Raw genomic sequence first — 24,674 nt, forward strand, 5'->3', positions numbered from 1 at the left:
AAAATATATGTACTTGTATTTGTATATGGACTTTTCTCTCACTTTATACAAATACAAACGCATTTTATACGTTTTATACATTTATATATCATATGGGTTTGTATATCGAAAATGGTTAATTGTATACCGAACCAGATGGCAAAAAAATGGAATGTTTGCTGCGAATTACAAATAAAATAAACTATGGCTATAACATTTAATTTGAATTAATAGTCTATTATTCCATACAATTTTCCCTTCTATCTACTCTTCACTTCTCTCTATATAAAAAAAGCGAAAATTTCAACTAGAGGCCTAAAATCTAAACTTACATTTTTAAATGCAAAGTATACTTAATATTTTTTTTACAAACGATTTATTCGATTTCCTTTTCAATTATTAAATTTAGATAAGATTTTATCAATTCAACGTTGAAAAACATCTTTTTATTCGGGCAATTATTATATTAATTGTTAACATAGACAAATTTCAAATAAAGATAAGAGTTAACCATAGAATTTGATTCAAAAAGTTGATAGTTTTATATACCCCACATTTTACTATGCTTGTTGTAATTCTTGAAAATCTAAGAAGAAATAGAAAAAAAAATTACATTCACTTTGTTCAACACTTTTTGACTATTGATTCATATTTTTTACAAAGTATTACTCTAACTTGTTGAAATTTTAAAGAAGATAATGTAAAAAGAATAAAATAATGTGAATATTAGCATAGATAGTGTAAGGAAATAAAACATTTTTTCTTGATTTCTTCTATTTAAATATGAATAAAATAATAAATTTCTTAGAAAAAATATATACTTTTATCCTAATAATAATGGAGTAAATTAATAAATTTCAGAAAGAAAGGATGAGCTGCATTAACAAGGTAAAAGTTACAATGTAAAGTAGATGATTCTTAACTTTACACAAGAGACTTCCTTGCAACCAACCAACATATGACAAAATTATCACACTAAGACTGAAAATCAGAGGATGGAAAGGATCAACAGAAAACAAGTCTTCATGAAATCATACATAACAGCATTGCTGGCTGCACTTCTCCACTCTAATATTCCTAACATAGGTTAGAATATGACTTTAACCAAGGGGGACCTGGTCAAGCCTCTTTATCCTCGGATTACCTCCCGGGAGCAGCCTATTAGCTTTGCCATAAATGCACTCACATCTCGACAATAGATGGAAGTTATCGCAAAAAACAGCACTTGGCAGACAATAGATATTGCTCTCCATCACATTTATAAGAAGTAATCAGGGGTTCTTCGTGTTACATCCGGTTCTCCCCTTCTTGGAGCTGGATCAAACTGCAATTGCATGTTTTTTCAGGTGTTTCATTAGTTGAGCCACAAATACAAGACCAAATTAGACCCCTTACATTTCACAGTTACATTCAAAAATTCCAGCACAAGGTATCAGTAAATCCAAGAAAACAATTCTAGGAATACAAGATTATAACATGAGGCACTTCTGAAAGGGGACAGAGGGATAAGCACCTGGATAAATGTGTGCCCTCTGCAGTCATCAACTTCCAAAATAGAGGCCATGTTTCCACATCGATAACAATAATTTGGTGCACTAAATATAGTGACAACTTTTTGTTCCTGTAGTAGAAGATGTTACAATTAATTAAGCTACTTAAAAAGGAAATGTATCACCAGATGAATGAAAAAGAGGAAGCAATTAGTTACATGGCTCCAGTTATATCCCTCCATAACCAGCTGATGAGCTCGAGCAATCAGCTTTAGATTATTGGTATGGTGAAATTGCTCAGATATGTCCTGTAAAATTACAGACAAGTGATGAAAATCTGAAGAAATAGTCCCCAAGAAAAGAGAGCAAGAGAGGATGGAAATAAGAAATCTCAAGTATACAGTAAAACTACCTGCCCAAAAGTGTATCCAGCACCCCGGGGTGACATACCCCAACCACAACGATCATCTGGGTCTGACCACAAAAGATCACACATGGCCCCTTCATGAGGAACTTCTTGGACACGGTCGAAACTTCGTACATTATCAAGGGTTTCAATAGATGGAGACAGTCCTCCATGCAAACAAAAAATTTCGGATTCAACCTAGAATTTGATATTTGGCAACATGAGTTAAAGGAAGCGAATTCTTGCACTTAAAAGATACATTTTTCATGGTAAACATCCAAGTGCGCTCACAAAAGATATATTAAATGGGTCATCAACAATCAATGGTATCTTCCGAAACTGCACAAGCCAATCTGAAGCCACTATGCATGCCCAATAGAACATAGGAAAACCTAAGTCCAGACTAATCTATGGTGAAGTATTCAGCCTTGCCATATCTTCTGATATTGGTATTCATAGGTTGAGCTAACAAGAAGAGGCCATTATTCTATTATTAACTCTTACGAATTCATGCCATTTTTAAATTCACTCTGCTATTCCTTTCTAAATAAATGAGGAAATTCTAACATGCATTAAAATTTGAAGAAATCAACAGGTAAATAGTGAAACCTCTTAAATGCAGGGACATCATTTCTCCCTCATAATACAAAATTGGTGAAGCAGTCTCATTAAGAAGAGAAAGCAGGAATGCTAGGAGGAACAAGCTCTTAATCCATCTTCAAAACAACCCACCTCCAACTCCACCACAACATCCACTTCCCCTTCCCCAAATCCAATTTCAACATTGGCTGGCTTAAAGAGTCTCAGGCTTTTGGGTTGAAACTGCCTAACATTATCTGGTCTAAGTTGGTGTGATAATTTTATATGGCTTTCCTTGAAGCTTTCAATTGTATTTGTTTGGACTTCATAATTTACTGAAGCATGTGTGAGTAAGAATAGTGAAGCAGCTCATTAACCAGGAGACTATGAAGCAGTGCTTGATTGCTTCCAAAGCAAACAAGAAAATAGAAACTAATACGTTAGTCTAAAGGATGAGACATTTATAGCAGCTACTTTTGTAGATATAGTAGTGCGATGAAAATTTTATCGGACAAGGTAAAAAGCTTAATCGCTGAGCTCAGATGCAAGCTTATGCTATAGCAGGCTATATTATTGCTGTTAAGATAAAATGGTCTAAGAGACTGTAAAGATTAAACCAGAGTGACGATTAACTAACCAATGCCGTCAAAGGAAAATAATCAAATAGATCAGTAAATGTTTTCCAAACATTAGCATTGCCATACCTGTCAAGAAAAGAAATGATTAACATATCAGCATCAGAATTACACAGGAGGAGATAATATACAACGGAGGCCACACCATCAACCAGAGCAATTGAAATCAGCTTCATATCTAAGTACAAATATGCAGCTTGCTGATTTTAAAGTATTAAACCAGAATAAATCCTGACAGTTAGAATAGTCTTAAACAGGAAAAAAAGAACAGGGACAAAGAAATCAAACAACACAATATTTACAATCTCCTGAAGCAATTTTATAGTTCAAAGGGAACCTTCAATTCCATTCCACCTCCACCCCACCCCCACAAACTCAAATTTCTGACAGGGTAACAATAATAAGCACCATGAACACTACTATGTTACTCGGACTCTTCAAAAAATCAAAGGTTGCGTGTCAGATTCACCAAAAGTAGTGTATTTTTGGAGAATCCGAGAGGGGTGCAGCATCAAAGTGAAGAGTCCGCGCAACTAAGTGCACATATAACTTTAGATGAAGGAACTATTGAGGAAATCATGTCAATAAACTTTCAAAGATAAGAGACTGGAAGGCTACTTAGTTCTGTGCAATGGTTATAGAAATAGCACTTCAAATTTGGTTATGCTACTCCAGTTCTGTGAGATGGATACTGAACACTAGTTCTGATATGCATCATAATAATTTTAAAGAGGGTGATTAATTGACTTTTGAGAAAACTACTGTAAGCTGCTCCTAACTTTCTTGTTAGTCTTTTTGAAATCTAGTGTAAGCTCCTCCTCCTAAGCCCTGACTGCAGGAGCTGTCTTTGCTAGTGACACTATAAAATAGGTTACAAGTACTCACACACATTTAACAAATATATGATATTTCTTAATGCATTAAAACTATAAGAGCAAAATCAATATATGAGATATAATGCAACAGCAAACACTAAATTTGTCAATCAAAAATGGTAAGGAAGCTTTAATTACAAGTCATGAAATATTATTAAAGAGTACTTTTTATGTTAAGGATTAATGTTTCAGATTTGTCTTCCCCTTTTTCCTGATAGGTGCTTTTCAGGTATCAGATTATTCTCTCAGCAATAAATTTGATATTTAGATGTCCTGTGAACAGCAAATAAGAGAAGTATATATCACAGGACCTTTACTTAGTTTGGGGATTACATGCTTATCTTTGGAATGGCATCAGCAAAGATTTTACCAAACATTATGCAATACTAAAGCAAGATAGGATTCACTTGGAACTGGATATAGAACCATAGTCTAAAGAACTCACTTCCGCAAGCATTCATCGTAGAACCCATAGACTTGTGTGATCTGCATTTAGGAAATAACATTCAGCAAACTGATTTAAAAAGAGATTAGCCTAGTTTAAATGAGCACAAGAATAACAAGTTCCTCAGGAGCCTAATACTACATCTGCACTCAACAGAATGCGGATCTCATCTTCTTCCCATCAATTTGTCACTGATAAAGTACTCCAAAAAGATGGAGGAAATTGATGCCAACATGTGATCCCAAAACAGGTAAACTGGGCCAAATTAAGCAAATAACAGTTTGAGAAAATCAACGTGAATGAAAGCTTAGAACCAGTGAGCTAAGGTTGGAAGTCAAAGCAATCAATCAACTATTCCTCAAATCCCGCATCACAGTCGGAATTGAAAGCACCGAGTAAAACCTCGACCAGAAAACTTTTGCTAGAAGATATTTATTGTATTTATGGAGTGTAATAAAGATCTTGTAAGAATTAGTAAGATTAGCTTTTATTTGAGACAAGTTTCTTTGATTGAATCAATTGTCAAAGTCAACATCCTGGCTACAGCAAACAACCCCCAACACTGCGGGGGGAAAGACTCATCAAAATAATTGCAGAAGCAAAGAGGGGAGAAGAAAATCACAAAAAAAATGGAAGGAACAAGAACTACTATAAAAAAATTAAGAGGAATAATATCACTATCATGCACCAGTATTTAACTAGAATGGAAAACAAACCTATAAGTAAGACTGCAAGATAAACTATTCAAATACTAATTCCAACCAGACACCTGTTTTAGCTCCCAATGAGAAAGATGAAAAGACCAGAAAACCAAAATGCAACAATGGGCTCAACAGTACTAAATTAACACTGGCAAAATAATTTCCTTCATACCTGTCGGCTTTCATGATTTCCTCTAAGAATTGTTAGTCGTTGAGGATAACGCACTTTCAGAGCTACCAATAGCTGTAAAACCAAGATTACACGAATTCTTCAGCTACTCAAATTTTATACCAGAAGTTATTCAGATAAATACAGGTCTCATCCTAATTGATCAGATGCTATTATAAACAATGAAAACTGAAAAGGTCCCCGTGTTGTTTAAGAGACAAGAATCAAGAAGATATAGAACAATCATATGACATACTCCCCGTGTCCCATTGAGTCAGCATTTCTTGACCAGTACTAAGATAAAAGAATGGAAGTTTGGACAGATGATCACATCAAAGGGAGTTAGACATAATTTAATATAGCAGTCGATACTTAAAAATTGAAATGAGTTAAAAACAAGATAATTTGTTTTGAACTTTAATTAAAAGCAGGAAAAAAGCATGTGAAGGTATTATTCAGTTTGTTTTTTACTACCTGCCTACTGTACACTACATGAATAATCAATAACTGGTCAAACACTCATGTAAAGGAAAATCTGAATATGACCTGATTCTGGCACACTCCTTTCTATCACTAAATCAAATGTAAGAATGCAGCTGTCTTCATCAAAAATATTTATAGAGTGAAAATTTTACTATATTAGGAATTTCACGTGAAAATATGTCACAAATGCAGCAAATTAAGACATTGTTTATTTACTTACAGTAACTGTTTCAACCGAATAATATCCACGGTCAACGTAATCACCCATAAACAGATAATTTGTATCTGGACACTGCAAATATAAAAATTAAACTGGAATAAGAACACAATCAGCTGCGTAATAAATACATTAGAAATATACTAAAGGTAACATGAAAACTACATGGATAAAATTCCTTTAATGAGAATCAAAGATTACTCAAAAAATAGGTAACAGAAAGTCACAAACTTATATCTTATCTCTGAAGGCCAAAGTCACAATATCCATCAGGCTGTTTTATCATATCTTAGAAAACCTCACAATACAAACATAAGAAGCCAGCTATTTGATAATGCAAGTATAGATGCTCTAACACTGCATATTAACCACCTCCAACTTAACAGCATTTGGTAAGAAATTTGTACTCTTAGGATGAACTAGTTGCATCTTGACAGGTAAATTAGTATGCCCAAATACATAATCCCCACGTGCCCCTTAAAGTTAACAGGATTTTTTATTTTGGTACCTAAACTAGAGTTTGTTCCTATTAGACACTTGACGTAAGTCCAAAGTGTGTCTATGGAGCACTTCACTGATAATCACCCAAAAATATCAAGTGTGTGTCATTCACACACGGTTGATGTGGACAGGTATCAAATAAAATGAAGACAGGCATTTGGACCCATATATTATTAAAAAACATTTTTGAATTAAAAATAAACAAAAAGGAAATGTTATTTTTCACATAATCCTCTCCCCACCCCCATTGTCTATCTTCTTCCCAGTTCTCAATCTCAATCGTTATACTAGTGTTCATCAACCCCAGCCCTTTCCATCATCTCCTGCCCACCCATAAATCCTCCCCTGGATTCTTCTCAATTCCCAATCCCAATTGTTATACCAGTTGGAACTTAGAGAGCGTAGTGTCAGTAATATGTTTTGTATAGTGCTTCATTAGTGCTATTAGCTATTCTCATTGTCTGTTCTCTCCTTCCTCTAGATAATTCTACTAAGTATGTCTTTAGTCCACGGCTTCTTTCTTTTCTAGTATTCAACCCATATCCAGATCAATGGTTATTATGTTAGATGCCAAAGTGATTATCTAATTTTACCATTATTTAGTATCGTGAAGATCTTGATAGTTCTTTTTTCTGTTAAATTAAATTGACTCATATAGTAATTCATGATTCAGGCATTTCAGATGACAATAGAAACAAATGCAATTGAACTTGAAAATGCAAATGGTGATTTTTGTTGGCCCATAGTGTAGTTTTGCTAATTAAGTCTTAATTACTCTACTGAATTCTCCAGGATTCAATCGATGAAGGAAAGGGGAATGGCCGTGGTGACAGGCGAAGGTGGAAGTATTAATGGAGGCTAGAGATATAAGGAGAAGAAAAAAAAAAACTAAAAATAATACAACTTCTTTTGGCTTTTCACGCTCAAAGTGGAAGTATGTTGCACACACTATGCCACATCGCTTTATATTGTCTAATAGGTACATTTTTAATGTTGGAGTGCTTCAAAATGCAAAATTGTGGCAATTATTTTTTTGATAACCGTGGTGTCCGGGCTAGCTTTTGGGCACCTCAACTAATTCCACAAAATACCTATCACCTCCCACCAGCAACAAATACAAAGTAACTTTGTCCACCAAGGCTAGAACAAATGGGAAGAAATCACCTCGGTGTTTTTTTGTTTCTGCTGAGATTAGAACCTGAGACCTGAGACCTGAGACCTCATGATTCTCAACCCACTTCATTGACACTGGGCACACCCTTTGGTGCTCGTGGCAAATTTAAGGGGGCCCTTATGTATTGGCCAATTAGTTTTTTTCCTTATGATCCAGTCAACTCTCTCCAATCCCAGACAATCTTTTGCCTTTTATTCCTACAATATTTTTCTTATGTGTGTACGTAAACAAATGTCTTTATCCGACATCCACCACAGAGAAGTGATAAAGGTGCACACACCAAGACGAAATTAGCAATTACCTGTCCACCAATCCTAAAAAGTTCAGCAAGATCATGGAACTGCCCATGAATATCACCACATATAGTCACAGGACTTTTTACTGGCTGCAAAGCAAGAAAATAGGAAATAAATCAAAATCAAACCAAAGATGTAAATACATAATCTCATGAAGAAGCCATACATTTATAGTTAATATTCGTAGATCAATGCAAACACAATAGCAAGGATACAGGATAAGAATACTCTTATCACTAGGGCAAGAACAAGTAATCACCACTTAAATCTTGAAATGAAAGACGGCGACAAGAAGAAAAGCAAACAGATACAATAGCAAACACATATTATGATATTTAAATCACAAACCATGGCACTTTTTATAAAGTGTAAAAGACAAAAAAAAAGACACATCTATTGTTACACAAGTGTACCCCAGTATAACCAATATAGATATACAGTCTCAAAAAGACGGGGAAGGGGGCAGTGAGACGAGCCTAGACCTTGGTAGTAATTTTAGAACACAGCACAAGCAACAGAAAATTTGTGAGCACATAAACGTTTATACCTGAACATTACTTTCTTCCATTAGTATCTCCTTAGCCTTCTCACATAATGCTCTAACCTAAATTAAGAGCACAAAAGGATTAGCTGCCAATACCATTTTCATACAGATAGCATACACCAAGACAGGAAAGAAAATAAAGAAACAACAGATGAAACATCACATTCAAAGTGATAATTTGCAAACAATTGAGCATCTATCAGCAGAAATGGAATAACTGCAAGCTCCGTGAACAGAATATTATAGAATATACCAGCAGAACGAAACTAAACAACATTCAGGAGTAGATTAAATCAACAAAACAGATTCAACCCTTTGCATACCATCAAAGTAATAAACAACTATTACTCCATACAAAACATATATATCATTATTCCGTGCACATATAAAAGCATTTTCTTCCTTTTACAGACTCAACTCATAGTCAAAAGGATGAATTTTTTTTAACAAAAAATCACATTGAAATGACTCACAAGAAGTTCAGAATCCAATGAGAATACACAGAGATCTCAAGAAACCCATCTAAAGTCACTAGAAAACTCCAAATGCAATACTAGCAGAAGAACCATAATTTGGATCCCGATGAACAAATCAGAAATATCTGGTTAGAACCACAATTTGGATCCAAGAAAACATTTTTCTTACAAAAATTAAATAAATTTCATCCATTTTAGGAACAAAAAAACGAAACCCAGATCCAGAAAAAAAAGAGAAGTAAAGACCTCAGGCTCAGATAGAGGTTTGCACTGCATAAGCTGAGAAATCTGCTCATCCAGGTTACCATGTGTGTTAGCTATCAGATCTGAACTCATTTCGTACAACTAATCTTCAAACTAAAAAATTTCAACTTCAAGAATCAATTTTCCTTTTTCCCAATATATAATCTTGAATAAATTTCTGAAATTTTTTTTGACACCAACCCACAAAAGCCCTTTGCTTTTTATGTATTTTTGTTCTTCTGGGCAAGAAGAAGAAGAAGAAGAAGAGAAAATGCAAGAGAAAGCCCTCGAAATTTGTCGATCTACTCTTTATCGACTACGTAAAAAAAAAACGAATATTTAATTCATTTTCTTTGAAAATTTCGATCTGCTACTGAGTCCTAGATATATAGAGAATATAAAAAAAAGTAACAAAACAATACTTTGAAAAAAATGGAGAAACAGAAGAAAACAACAGATTATTTGAGGTGGAAAGGAGCTTCAAGGAAAAACTTTTATATAATTAATTCAATTATTTTTTCGCTCAATTATAGGTGTAGTAATATTTCATATTAGGTAATAATATAAAGTAAATGTAATTTAAAATAATTCGACTTATGTTATTTCGAAGGTTATATCAAATGTCAAATTAAGAAAATATATATATAAAGATTAGCTTTAATATCTTACTATTTTAAGTATATATTGAATAGAAATATTTACTTCGCCAAACATTAATTAAGGATTTTAATTTCTTTTAATTAAATCTCACAAATAGAGAAATTAGATAGATTTATTAGACGTTGCTTATACATGTGTTGATGCTAGACTGATAATACACGTGATGTTAGGTTTTGTTTTGTCTAGAGATAATTAGGTAAATATAATTTCTAGTCAAATGTAATTTTTATTCTAAAATTAAACAAGTTTTGTTTTTGCTATTCAAAAATTACTTTCTTTAGCTTCATATTATGGAAAATACTAACTCATTTTACTAAGTAAAATATTTATTTTTTTTCCATAAACTTGACAAAACACTTTTAAGTCTCCAAAATAAGCATTTTTGTTTAATGAATATTAAGTTTATTATAGTATTAATCTATGAAAAAGAGTGAAGTCGTAGAAGGTAGTTTGAAGCAATCTTTTCGATAAATTTGAACTATTTTACTTATATTGTTATAGTTTTTCTTCATGTGAAATTCAAATATGTTAAATGAAAAGTGATTACATATGCTCAAAACTATGTGTTTGCAACAAATTTTAAACATATGGAGAATAAATTAACCACACAAATAACATATGAAGAACGTGAATATTTAATTGATAATAGTGCGAATTCAATTTTGTTCCTCCCTTGATTCTTCTCCCATACAATTTATTCATGATTCGAGCGTATTTCTCAAACTAAGATGATTTAGAGTTGACATTTATATAAATATGGGAAAATTGTATATAATAGCAAACTATTAATTCAAATTAAATTCTATAAATATAGTTTGATTTAATTGTACCTCATAGCAAACTGTTGTTATTTCACCTCTCTCCTATTGAATCTCGCTCGCCACTCTCGTTCTCTCCCTTCCCTCTCTCGTTTTTTATACAAACGCAAGTGTATAAAGTGCGTTTGTGTTTGAATAAAGCGAGAGAAAATTGTATATATACATATTTTTCGTTCCCCTCTCTCACCTCTCCCAGATCTCACTCGCCACTCTCTCAGATCTCGCCTCTCTCACTTTATACAAAAACGCAAATTGTATAAAATGCGTTTGTGTTTGTATAAAGCAAGAGAAAATTGTATATATACATATATTTTCGTTCCCCTCTCTCCCCTCTCCCAGATCTCGCTCGCCACTCCCCTAGATCTCGCTCTCTCACTCACCTCTCTCACTTTATACAAAAACGCAAATGTATAAAATGCGTGAAAATTGTATATATACATATATTTTCGTTCCCCTCTCCCAGATCTCGCTCGCCACTCTCCCAGATCTCGCTCGCTCGCTCACTCGCTCACTCGTCTCTCTCACTTTATACAATTGATCTTTTTGTGTATGTATACCAAATCAGATTATACATCTGCTTTCTTTGTATATGTATAGCGAAATATACATATTTATGTTTGCTATGGAGCGCAATTATGCAAACTTTGCTATAACATACAAATATGAATTTTGTGTTTGCTCTATGTGAAAGTTGCTCAATAAATATTCCATGAATTTGCGGAATAGCCTCCAAAAATTCTAACGGGAATCAAATTCTTTTTATAAAATCCCAACTAGAATTGAACATGATTAGAATTGACATAAAAAGTGTTGCGTGATATTTTTGGGCCTAATACATAATTGACATGACTTCAATTTGTATACACAATAAGTAAAAAATTGATTTTGTAATATACACTTCTAATTGTTGATTATTTTGCGATATCAATTTATCTAATATGATTAAAGTGAGCGCAAATTATGAGAAAAACGGCGAATAATTAAAATTGCACCAAATATAAATCAGATATTATCTATTTAATATTGTTAAAATGTGTGTTAATTAAGTTATGATCTTACACTGATAAATTTTCTAGTTAATTTATGTATGACCTATATTGAAAATTACAAGACCAACATCATGATATCGACTACAAAATAAAAGTCATTTTTTTTGTCCTTTTTAAATATTCTTGACTTTATTCAAATATAATCATAATTGAATTAGTATTTTCTTCGTGTATCAATCTTTATAATATAGTTAAAATAACAAAATTTAAAATATATAATATATAGTAGAATAATAATTAATGAATTGGACTATAAAGACTATTTAGATTTTGCAGTTTGCTAACGATGCTTTTTTGCTCAACAAATATAAAAATAAGATAAAATTTATGGTTAGAATCTCTTTATACATAATTGATATCGAATTAGTGAATTATCCTATCATTACTTTATCACAACAATTCTTGATATTTTTGCATATATACTATAAAAAAAAGTGAGTCTCTTGATTTCATTCACTTTTTTTTTCCAACTACGAATGAAAAAACTCGACAATGTAGATCATTATTTATTATTGTTATCAATGTTATTTATAAGCAACAAATATCAAATAACTTTGTTCATTAAAATTAAAACATTTTTTTAGTTATTTGTTGTTATTGTTATAGTTGTATTACATTTATTTGCTTTCTATATATGATCTAATATAATTTCACCTTGAGGAAATGCTCCATCGGTTCACTTTTACTTTTTTACTCCTTAGGTGTTTGGACATGCAATCTTGTCCACTTCGTAGGTGTTTGAATATGCAATTTTGTCCACTCCATAGGCGTTTAGACATGCTATTCCAAATTTTTCAAAAAGCAAGATGTGAAACTTCAAAGTTCAAATCAAAATTTTTAATTATTTTTAAAATTTAAAACTTAACCCATAAGCTTATATTTTGTAAAGAAAAAAAACTCATCACTTTAATTTTACAAAAGAAAGGACTCATGATCGGAGTAAAGAGTTTGTCCGTACCATAACTACTATATTGACTAGTGGATCTTTATAAAGTTATATATATTTGAAAATTTCTAATTACAAATATATATTTATATAAAAAAAAAAATATAAAAAAAATATATATATATGTATGATTTATCAATATAACGTGTTAGGATATTCTTTAGCTATCAACCCAAATTTGGCGCTCTTGGATTAGCTTTTTTACTCTAATTCATCCATGATGCAACAGACCTATTTTGCACTACAATAAGGGATTGATGCGGTGGAGCTAATTTCTTTACAAATATTTGTCTTTGATGTGAGAATTTATTTATATTTTGTATTATATATATCGGGACATTGCTTAACTTATTTTATCCACACATATTTGTTAAGTAATGTCAACATCCTGCCTATGACAAGGCCCGCGAGGGGCTGGGTGGCCTGGATCTGGTCATTATCGAACATGGTATTTGCTTGGTGGACTTAGTTAAGAAATAAAGTTGCGTCTTTGCTATCAGCTATAACTTTTGGCATGATGGTAAGCGGTTGATTCTAACAAGTGGTATCAAAGTCAAGGTCATGGGCAGGTGTTGGGAGGGGGATTGTTGAGTAATGTCAACATCCTGCCTATGTCAAGGCCCACGAAGGGTTGGGTGGATCGGGTCGGAGTCAGGATCGAACATGTCGCTTGCTTGGTGGACTTAGTTAAGAAATAAAGTTACGTCTTTGCTATAACTTTTGGCATAATGGTAAGATCTTTGGGATCTACCCAAAAAGGCAGATTTTTTTTTAGGGAAAAAGGATAAATATGCCCCCGAATTATCGTAAATGGTATGCAGATATCCTCTGTCATACATTTGGGACATTGGTGCCCCTGCCGTCCAAAAACTAGACCATATATGCCCTTCACTCTAATGGAAGACTAAATAGGGACACGTGGCACAATCTTATCCGTCGATTTGATATTTAATAAATGTCGGGTCGGTGGATAAGATTATGACATGTGTATGTCCGTTAGTATAAAGGGTATATATGCTCTAGTTTTTAGACGACAGGGGTATTAATGTCCCAAAAATATAACAGAAGATATCTGCATACCATTTACCATAGTTGAAGGATATGTGAGACTTTTTTCTTACTCACAACAAAGTAGCTCAAGAAGTAAAATCTGAATTCATGTTTTTTTGTCAGACAAAAATTAGTCCCACACAATTATTTTCAGTTGTATGTAACACGTAATAAAATCTCTCAAATAGACACATATTTTTCTAAAAAATATTTAGTTACTCAAGATTATTCACTTCTAACTTTGTCCATTAAAAATGATAGGAACTTGAAAGCTACACATATGACAAAAGTTTAGTGCCATTTGCAATTTGTTAGCAAACAACAGGGTTCAGTCACTTCCTTTCCATGCAAAGTCAATCTTCTGCTAGATATTAATTAATTATTACAAGTAGTTTCTGGTTACATGTCACTTGAATAGTTTTTCACATGACTGCATTTTTTTTCTTAGTATAAATAATAAAAGAAAGTGCACAGATAATATTAAGCCAGAATAAGAAAACAAATACCATCATGTTACAAGAGTTCTACAGCAAGAACATCTTTCTAGCTCTGTACATTTTTTGACAATTTAATTTCCAGACTATAGTTCTTCATATCATTATACATATACAGATCAGAACATGTACACATAATCCCTAAGTTGGTTGAAATTGCCCAGAAAGAAGTTATAAATGTTCTGTCTAATCTTTGAACTAACTGGTGTCTGCTGAAAAAAAATCATCTATCAGCAAGGCTTGAATCCCTTTCTTTAACATGACTTGATTATAAGATCATCAGTATTTAGGTGTTAACCCAGTAGAGGTTCTTCCAGTGGCACCAATATGGGTGTCTGGAGGTTCATACTGCAGGTGACTATTACACCAAGGAGTGCACAAACTGCTGGAACGAGACCTAGTGCATACCGATTGAGGGAGAAGAAATGGTAACTCGGATTGCAGTTGTGCAGTTCCGGAGTGGATCCTGCATAAAAACATGACAATTGCCAAAGTAAATAAAGATTTCTCCGATGAAAGGAAGCTACAAATAATCTAATTAAGAAAAGGGAAATGAATTTTGTACCTTACTATAGATTTTTAACAGAAATTTTCTGGTAACAAGTCTATCGTAAAGTAAAAAGATCTCTGATAGAAGTTTATACGAAAATAAGTGGGAGAAGCAAAAAATTATTGGCAGATAAAAAGGCGTTAAGGAAATTTAGGTGGAGCTATTTCACTAGTTTTCCCCAGACATGCTCAACAATGAATGTTGAAAAATTAGAATGAATTTGCATTGAAGCTGTGCATTGACTGAGATAACAGAGAGCTTTGGAACCAAATACTTACTCTGATACGACTCAAGAATGAACAAAGCCACCCCACATATCATTTTATCCATAAAGCTCAATGATCCATACACAAAGGCACAGCCATTGAGATCTCGGCCAACCAAGACACTTTGCATGCCCACTCCAGTTACCTGTTAAATCACATCGGAAAGAGGTGCACATGAAGATTGTAATTGTAGAATTTATGATCACAATGCATGTTTTACAATGAAACTGAGTATCATAAATCACACTCCTTCACTATTTCCCCCATTCCATGACACAATAAAGAGCCTGGCTTCCTCATGGAATAATAGGAAACCATATACATGTTTGCAAGGCATGTAGCTGACCCATATTCCACAGTTCAGAATATTATTGCCTACTCTCCAGTTAAACAAGTTCGTTGTTGGTTAGGAGCTTCATAGAACTCAAATAAGTGACAAAAATTAAGCAAAAAAACACAATAATAGAGTTCCTTGTTAAAAGAATATCATTAAGAAACAAATGGAAAATTGCCTTTCTAAGGAGATAATTATATCCACATATAAAAGGTGACAATTAGGTTAACCACATAGAGAGTCCATCAATGTTTGAAAGAGTATTTGGTCCATATATATTTATCATAAGTGAATTTTGCACGTAACGAGAGCCTGAGATGTTTCAAAATGGTTTTGTATCATGCTTAAATAGAAAGTATTGACCATCTAGTAGTTGATAAAGGCAATGTATGGAGCACCTCTCTAGCCTATGTCAGCAGAAATAACCAAAACTATATGGACCAATAAACCAAAGCTTAAACTTTTCACTCAGTTAAATAATTGATGCCTTATGGCTGACCACCCACCCATCTGTGTTCTTTAGAAGTTTAATGCGAAAAGTAGATATGCTGTAACAGGATAAATTGCTAAGATAAAGTTTCAAGACCTGATATCAAACTAAGCTCATAGAACATTAACCTTACCATTATCAAGGCATTTGCTATGCCAATGAATATCGACAAGATATACATATATGCGTTCATGTTTCTTGGAAGGAGGAGTATTCCTATGCCACAGAGTACCCAAAGGAGACCTCCTGCAGTATAAAAGCCCTTCAATCGCTGGCTTGTCCACTTAATCTCCTGCATATAATACAACTATCAGAGCAACAGAACAGGCAAAAAAAAAAAAAAAAAAAGAGGCTCTGGAAAATTCAGAGATAGAACTGATGAAAAAGTTCTGCTCTGTATGGACCTGTAGCAGGATGGATACAACGAAGCTGCAGACAAAGATGATTGCAGGGACCTATCAACATCAATTAAAGAAGGAACAAGTGTTAGTATTGTATTTCTTCCCTAGCCTCTCTTCACATAAAATGTCTTTATTTTAAATGGAAACAATGCTCAGAAAGATACCAAAGCTTTTGACGATAGACTCATCTGCAGGTCATTGATCACATAGAAAGCAAGAAATGCCTGCAATGCAAACAATTACAAGAACTTTATTGGTTATGAAACCAAGTGAATGCTTAGGAAAAATGATTCAAATGAAATTCATGTCATCATTGTAATATCTATTGAAAAGAGCTAAATTCAAAAGAAACAATACTCACCTGGGAGACATTAGTCACAAGTCTGGTAAGCACGTAAACAAGAGCAACTTGGTGATATAAAATTTTCTTAAACCAATACATCCAAGAAATTCTAACATAACCTTTAACATGAGCTTCTAATTTCAACCTGCCCAAGAAAGGCAAATATTAGAGTGAACATCTAAGCAGAAAATTATCAAAACCTACCCCCTTAAACTGACAACTCAAGGTACTTGAAAGCAATCTCCCATTTCGAAGTTAGCATAGTTCTCATTTTTTTTCTTATGTATCCCAATTTATTCTTCAGGATGGAATTTTATTTTTCATCGGAGTTTTACACAAATGAAGCTATATTGTTATGCAGAAAGAAAAGGTGAACAACTTTGATGAATGCCTAAGCTGGTTACAGGTTAGATCCATCAAAACTCTCAAACAAAGTGATTTTATCCCCAATTCATCCAAGCAATCAATTGCATTTTCATGAAAATTCAGTCCAAGCAACTAATGCAGTCAATGCATTCACTCAAAAATAGAGAAATAAGACATGTGCATACCTTGGCTCTCTGGTTCCGATAGCAAACATAACAACGAAGCAGCTTCCAATGAAAATTGATATATATGCAATCCAACGATACTGATCATTCAAAAAGTAATGAGAACACAGCCAAAAGAAAGTATTAGAATAAATAGAGTAACAACTAAAAAGTCACACACCTGATTTTCAACAGCAGCAGGTGTCCCTGCTCCGACGATATTGAACACAACAAAAGCAACTGCGTATAAGCTAAGGTTTGCAACCTTCAAATTCATCACGTTCAAACAAATGTAGAACGAACCAAAAGTTAATGACTGCTCACATGTATAAGGAAAATTTGCATGAAGTCATGGAGGAGATCACCAACCATTGTAAAAGCATTGCGGCAACTAGCTAAAACTACTCTGGTTGTCGAGTTCAGTGTAATGCAGTTCACCATTGACCTACAGGAAGCATACATCTTGTTAAGAAATTACAAAGAACTATCAGCTAATCTTCGGGTTGTGCTTGGTAAAATTTCATAGGGGGGTCATGTTCTAGAAGATTAAAGCTGTCCTTCTCAAGTTATTACAATTTAGTTAATTACTAGCGATCTACAAATTTGAGGTAAAGTTTAGCATGTTAGCAGAGCAATTACTTGTCTGAAGGAGGTAACTTCATGATAATTATCAGGATCCTACATAGCTTCAGTGCGCAAAAGCGATGGTCACTCTAGCTAGTTCAGTTGGAAGAATATGTGTGGTCTTACGGACATTTGAGAGAGTGGCGGTGGAGGAGGATCAAAGGAGATAGATATGGAATACAAGTTTGGTATTAAAGAATGAACAGATGTAGTTCTTACGGCACCGCTATTTGAGAGGAAACCATAAATAGACTGACAGACATTTTCCCAAGTTCACAAAACAGGGGATAAGCACTGGTGTTGTGATAGAAGTCCAGAAGCAAGCTATATTCACCAGCTCTATACAGGTTACTATCCATAGCAATCAGGAAGCTATGTAATGAAAGCAGGGAATAGAGTATCACAGTCCAAGTCCATGGTACACATTGTCAACTTTGGCCCAACTGGCCTCACAACTGTCTCTTGGATAATTCATATCGAGTTCAAAAGTACACTTACCATGTGAACACATCCTCTGTATTATAAAGTACTTTACTTTTCTCTCCCTTTCCAATGTGATATTTGCCTAAGATGTTTTCTTTTTGTGGGTTGGATTTGCCTAAGATGTGAATACACCACCTCTTTGGAAGCTTGCTAGCATAGAGCCTGTTAGTCACTCCGTCGTGACAGTCAGATACAACCCCCGTACGAACTTAGCTTCCTTGTCTTAGGTTTGTCTACCATCCTATCATAGGAGTCCAGTTCTAATACTATATTTTTCAGGCCAAGCCATTAGTTTACTGCAGCAACAGGAGAGTATTTCTTTTTGATGAACATGGAGAAAGATAACTATTTTTGCGGTGGAAAGTACATGGATTGCCATTCGCATTCTTATTGCTTATAACTTGAGGAGGAGAAGGAGGACATCAATTAACTGGTGTTTTTTTCTATAAAGGATTGATGGATCTAGATCTTTTACTTAGTCACAGAAAACTGCCTTCCAAATAGTAGACTAATATATTAAGCCTGCCATAAGAAGGTTTTCAGGAGTAAATGGGCAAACCTGGCAGTCTTATAATATTTAGAACAAGAAGATAGATAAGAGCAAACATTACATGTGTGATACTTGAGTAGCAGCCCATCCCACATTGAAGATTGCAGCGAACACACTGTAACCAATAGTTTGCAGCATGGCCGAATCAGAACCGATAAGTTTGCAAGGCAAGCAACCGCCAAATACCGAAGAAAATGAGACAGCAACCAGGAGAGATCCTGCAATATGCCATACTTTAAAATGCCCGAATCTGTCTATCTATCAGGTAGAACAACAAATATTAGTTAGAAGGTTCAATAATTAAAAAAATTAAAGGTATGCACTACTATCTGGGGATATAGGCGTAGTTGTTATTACTCTTGAAAAGACTGTGCTGTTCTCATGTCAAAAATTACTTATTGCATTTAACCAACCAATATATTATTAAGAAAATGACTGCATAAATAAGGAATACTCACACAAGAAATACTATACATTTTATAACAGACAAGCATATGTTTAGATGAGAAATGGTGAAAATGGTAGAGCATGTTTTCATCTAGCAACGACTTCATGATCTCTTTTAGGAAATGACATTAAAATATCTTAACATGTTTTTCTTAAGTCATCTCATCCATTTTCCAGGAAAATACAAAAGATGCTTTAAACTCAGTAGGTGATATAAGGACAAAGTTTAGGTAGTAGTTATGTTCTTGAGAGATACCAGTTCCCCAGCAAATATAGTAGTCAATCCATCTGCAACTTGACCTGAGAGCATTACAACTGCAGCATCACTGAGAAACAGACATGGTATACATGAATACACAATCAATTGCTTCACAAACTACAGTATCCTATATAGTATATACCCTTTTCTTTTGAGTTTATTTAGACATTTGGGGGGGGGGGGGGGGGGGGGGTAATGAAACGCTAGGGACACAGGAGTGTAGAAGTCACATGCTTGACAAATTGGGGAGAGTGCAGTAGTGGCCAACATGAATGGGGTGAATTAAGGACAAAATTCCACTATTAGAACTGAGAACCCGGTAGCGAGCCCTTTAAATGTCATTATACAATGTTAGTTAGATGCGGCATGCTAACAGCAGCATAACAGGGCAGTGCTCAGTTCAATTTTCATATGCCCATCCTGAGTGTTGTATCCCCAGTATAGCTGGCTGCAGATATACCCTATGATTGTATACAAAAATGAAACCAGTCTTTCTATTTAACTAATTAGAAGCTAGGCTCCTAGTAGACTCCATTGAACTCATAACATTCACACAACACACTCTAAAGTACATAAAGTTGTGGTAAGCATTAACTCAAGAATTGTGAAAAAGGTGGCTATATGTTAGATTGCTATCAGCAGACGAGCTACATCACAATACAGTAAAAGAGGGACATGATAATTTTAAGATGCAGGAGCCAGGAAGGGGTTTTATTCTTTTTTGTCTTAATGCTAAATAGATTATTGGAAGACACATGCTCATCAGAGTACCTAACAGCAAGAAAATAATTAACAAACCTGGGGGATAATCCAATATCCGTTAGAAAGACTAAGAGATAAGTGAACCAACAGGCTGAAGTTATGTCGTTGAGCATGTGCCCAATGCCGTAATAAAAGACTGAACACCTTCCGAGGGGTTTTGTCAATGATTCATCATCCTCACTATGATTAATCATAGTCATAGTGCTATAGAAGTTTTGGCGGTGCTTCGATGAATGGGAAACCTGCAATCCAACAGATGAGGCTTCAGATGCAAAATTACGTTGACTTAACCACAGACAATATTCAGGGAGAAAATTGAACCACACAACAAAACCAACAAAAGAAGTAATGAAAGGATACAAAGTAGATTCAACACTCTCACCTCGAGTTCTAACAAAAGATTTACATCTTGCAATCTTACACAAGTAGTGATACTAAACACATCTTGTTCAAGGTTGATGGTTGCACAATACACAGTACATACACCAAATATAGCATAACCAAGAAACTAAGATCACACAACAAGTGAAGATTTCAAATAACTGAACCACCATAGATGCATGATGGAGACACAAGTATGTTGGATCCAAGTCTCAGCAAAAGAAGGGTATCAGATAGTGAATTCATACAAACAGTTATGTTTAGAGGAAATACCTTACTCTAAAAACTTGACTATTAATAAACAATGACAAGTATTTAAACAGACTCCTATCAGCTTTTAAATAATTACAAGATATCCCAACTGTTTGTTAAGTGATGTTGACGTTTTCAAAACTGCATCATACATCATTCATAGATTTTCTCCTTTCCTTCCATCATGACAAGAGCAATTATGACTAAATTAATACTCTGCTTAGACTTTGCTTATACGTATCAATCACTAGTTGTACTCCCTTAAGGACCACTCTTGAAGTAATAAAAATTCACTTAGGACTTGCTTAAACTTTTAACCAACTGCTTTTAATATCCTCTAATACTAGTCATGATTTGATGCATAATAAATGAACTAGATTACCCCAACGCCTTATCTTTATGGATAACGCTTGGGATCAAGAAATCAGCCCTACTAGTAAACCCATCTCTCTCTCTTAAAAAAATAAAAATAAAATATCACCATACTCTGCAACCAAAAACCAGAAAGCTAACCTCTTTACATGTTCATCTTAATCCCTCCTAAAAAACAAAAGGAAACAACAAGGAAGCTTACACAATATCAATTACCCAAATAATCATATATACAAAATGAAAAACAAAAAAAAAGAACAATTTTTCACGAAATTGAAGAAGAAAAATTGTAAAAATTATACCTGGGTTTTAGGGTGAAGCTATGTAGAAGAAGAAAAACCCATGATTTATATAAAGAAGAAAAAACTAATCTTGGATCCACAACAATCAAAACTCAAGAGCAAATAAAAAAATAAAAAACTTTCTTGCAACACAAACCAATCAAGAAAGTAGAAACAGTTATTAAGCGTGATCTAGACGCACCAAAAGAGAAAAAGGGCAAACCCCTTCTGTTTTTTTTCTTCTTCCTTCACTGCCACCGCTAATTGAAACCTTGAAAAGCCACCTCCCTTTCACCTATAGCAGTTCACAAAAACTGAAAGCAATAAAAGATGATATCTTTTTTTTCTCATTTCCCACCACTGACTGACATTCTGAGAATTTTGTTTGTCCTTTTCCTTCAATCTTTTTTCAAAATTTTAGGAAGATATTAAGCAATTGGGAGTTTTTGGTGCATTGGAGTCATTATTATTTATCACTGTGTTTGTCGATTGATGTGGGGAGCTTCCTTAAAGTGCCGTATCTTGGAAATTAGCTAAAAATTGAAAATAGAATATTAGAATCTAAACTCAAAATTAGAAAATATTGAAAAGATTCTTTTCTTTTTCTTTTTTTTTTTCTGAAAAAAAGATTCTTATCTTCAGTTAGCCACAACCTCACCCTCTAATTGTTTTTTAGCATTTTTTGATTTGTGCGTGTTGTTCTTATATAAGGATCATGTTAATTTTTTTATATTATTTCAATTTTATTGAATATCACCAAATTAGACTTGCAAAACTATAATGACTTTCACTGCTTAGTTCGATGGCTTTAACCATTTTGACAATTTCAAGTCTTTTTTGTCACCCTTGGGTAAAAATTACATGTTACTTTCCATGTCCACTGGTGGAAGGTTCAATTTAGAGTGCTTACGGGGTTAAACTAATTTTTACTTTCAACTTAGATTCATAATACAAATAATAAATAATAATAATAATAATAATAAGAATAATAATAAAAATAATAACAACAACAATAACATACCCAATGATAATAACTAATAATATGCATATAAATTTATTTTATTTTTTTATGAAAATAAATCATGATAGAAGACTCTTCATGTTGAAGGCCTCAAGTTTGAAATCTCTTATCAGCAAAAGCGACAAATTTGTTTTCTGAATTAAGCTGAATACCAAAGGATAGTAATTGCACCCACATTTAAAAATAAGTTTGGCTTGACTGAAACCATAATCTATTTTATGTAACCAACTCATTCAAACGTAACATACAAACCATTTACTATTAAACTAAACAAATTTGGTTGGGGAACTTTTATCACAAGACAAAATAACCTCATACATAATAAACATTTAAAAGTATTACCATAGAAAATAATTCCTTAAAAGTGATTATTATCAGGTGCTTGGTCGTAGAATTGATTTGAAACTCAAATTATGTTTTTAAAATGTGAATTTAGTTCCAGTTTTAAATTATGATTTGAAATTTCCAAAATGTAAGATTGCAATTTCAAATTATCACTTCAATTTTTAAAAAATGTAAAATTTAATTTAAAAGGTCTTATTTTGTAAAAAAAAGAAGTGCCATTTTAAATTTTGCAAAAAAAAAAAAAGACTTATGCTCGTGAATATATTACTTTTATAATGGGAGAAAATTATATTAAAGAATAACTAGTAATTATTATTATTGATTATTTTTTTATTAGTGAATCCTTATAAAATTAAGTGTATCGGGAAGTTCGTAATAATATGTAATTACAAATATTTATTTACAATTATGAAAATTGTATAAGGATCGAGAAAGTTTAGATAATTTTCACATAATATGATATTTGTGTATCTAATAAAAAGATATAACTTAAAAATATAAATTTTAAAATTTCAACTTCAAATTAATCAGATTTTAACGTCTGAAGGATCTAGTCAATTATTGGTGATTCTTCCATTTTGACATCCAAACGGCCCCTTAACGTCCACAATTATAAAGTTGGGCCAATAAACTTATGAGTTATGGTCCCACAAAGAATCCTAATCTAAATCTAGTGATCACTAATCAAACTTCTTTTTTTCAAGGGTGCTTACGTTACGTCTTTATCTTTTTGTCTCCTTGTTGAAAAATAAAAATAAAGAATTATTAATAAATCACATAACATTATATATTAATTATGTGAACTTAATTATAAAAAAGGAAAATAATTTTTTTTGTCACTAATAGAGTTATTCTTTTCATACATCTCGTTTTATTTCTCTGAAATTATTAAATTATTTTTAATGATAAAAATATTATTTAAATAACAAATATTACTTATGACGCATGTACTAATAATTACCGATCTGGAATCTAAACAAATATATAGGGCTTGAAGAATTTGATTGGACTTAGGATTAAGATTCCGACATAACAAAGATTCCTAAGTACATGCTAATATTAATGTGAAAATAACAATTATACATGATGTGTCATCTCTTATTGTTGGCTTATTTGAAACTTTGTCATAATCTTTATCATCCACTACTCCTAAAGTCACAATCAACTAATCTTTCAATTAAAAAAACAAACTAAGAAGAATTAACTTAATCAAAATAGTTGTTTATAATAGCTAGAGAACGTATAATTTTATGTATAATATATGTGTGTATATATATATATATATTTGACTAAAAAAAAGTAAATAATGAATCCGACTAACTATTTATATGATAATCCCTTAAAATAATTTTTATTAACGTGGATATGTGCAATTGAATAAACAAAAAAAAAAGGATACCACCAAAAATTATGATATCATTCATGCTTAATTAGAGATCTTGAATTTAATCATTGAATATTGAAACAAGAAAAAAATAATAATAGAAAAACAGCAAGTTGGACTTTGGAAGGCAAAGGTCTGAACCACAAATTCATTTTAAGTAGCTGAGACGTAATCCAAGACTATTGGGACTTCACAACTTTTTTGACAAAGTTGATTGAGTGGCTTCAATTAAATGATTTATCTTTATGTAACTTTGCCAATTTTTAAAACTGGACCATTATTATCCTTATTGCCACAAACAAATTAAATATATCATGGAATTGGAATGACAATCAAGTCATCAATCAACAAATTGGGTTTATAATTATT

The 24,674-nt window shown here is 33.0% G+C and overlaps 3 protein-coding genes across 6 annotated transcripts in view; 1 reads left to right on the forward strand and 2 right to left on the reverse strand.

Moving 5' to 3' along the window:
* Nucleotides 1-24,674, forward strand: part of LOC125833719 (citrate synthase, mitochondrial) — a 346,970-nt gene that overhangs the window by 229,224 nt on the left and 93,072 nt on the right. The gene's annotated exons all lie outside the window — the stretch shown is intronic.
* Nucleotides 839-9,630, reverse strand: LOC125833734 (serine/threonine-protein phosphatase PP2A-5 catalytic subunit). The gene is made up of 11 exons (XM_049512921.1): nt 9,217-9,630; nt 8,498-8,554; nt 7,956-8,039; nt 5,983-6,054; nt 5,283-5,354; nt 4,410-4,450; nt 3,092-3,158; nt 1,882-2,073; nt 1,688-1,777; nt 1,493-1,600; nt 839-1,303 (listed from the first exon to the last, which is right to left on the reverse strand). Exons 1-11 carry the CDS (start codon nt 9,304-9,306, stop codon nt 1,238-1,240), a joined length of 939 nt encoding a protein of 312 aa, XP_049368878.1. The 5' UTR covers nt 9,307-9,630; the 3' UTR covers nt 839-1,237.
* Nucleotides 14,194-22,200, reverse strand: LOC125833720 (uncharacterized). Of its 3 annotated transcripts, none has more exons than XM_049512906.1 (13): nt 21,758-22,200; nt 20,306-20,511; nt 19,505-19,574; nt 18,863-19,059; nt 17,514-17,589; nt 17,326-17,409; nt 17,166-17,245; nt 16,633-16,759; nt 16,436-16,495; nt 16,275-16,325; nt 16,004-16,162; nt 15,059-15,191; nt 14,194-14,696 (listed from the first exon to the last, which is right to left on the reverse strand). In XM_049512906.1, exons 2-13 carry the CDS (start codon nt 20,467-20,469, stop codon nt 14,524-14,526), a joined length of 1,374 nt encoding a protein of 457 aa, XP_049368863.1. In that variant the 5' UTR covers nt 20,470-20,511; nt 21,758-22,200; the 3' UTR covers nt 14,194-14,523. The 3 variants fall into 3 exon arrangements, with proteins under 3 accessions (XP_049368863.1, XP_049368862.1, XP_049368864.1); XM_049512905.1 differs by lacking the exon at nt 21,758-22,200 and adding an exon at nt 20,652-20,928; XM_049512907.1 differs by lacking the exon at nt 21,758-22,200 and having other exon boundaries at nt 18,863-19,019; nt 20,306-20,510.

The sequence above is a fragment of the Solanum verrucosum genome, unplaced genomic scaffold (assembly GCF_900185275.1).
Source record: "Solanum verrucosum unplaced genomic scaffold, falcon-dt-bn FXZP01000307.1, whole genome shotgun sequence".
Taxonomy (NCBI): domain Eukaryota; kingdom Viridiplantae; phylum Streptophyta; class Magnoliopsida; order Solanales; family Solanaceae; genus Solanum; species Solanum verrucosum.

Coding starts and splice junctions, on each gene's coding strand:
- LOC125833734 (XM_049512921.1), bottom strand. CDS start 9,306: ATGAGTTCAGATCTGATAGCTAACACACATGGTAACCTGGATGAGCAG. Junction 3,159..4,409: donor TACGATGAATGCTTGCGGAA/GTGAGTTCTTTA, acceptor TTTTCTTGACAG/GTATGGCAATGCTAATGTTT. Junction 1,304..1,492: donor GAGGGCACACATTTATCCAG/GTGCTTATCCCT, acceptor ATGCAATTGCAG/TTTGATCCAGCTCCAAGAAG.
- LOC125833720 (XM_049512906.1), bottom strand. CDS start 20,469: ATGACTATGATTAATCATAGTGAGGATGATGAATCATTGACAAAACCC. Junction 17,410..17,513: donor GCCGCAATGCTTTTACAATG/GTTGGTGATCTC, acceptor ATGAATTTGAAG/GTTGCAAACCTTAGCTTATA. Junction 16,326..16,435: donor GTCTATCGTCAAAAGCTTTG/GTATCTTTCTGA, acceptor TGATGTTGATAG/GTCCCTGCAATCATCTTTGT.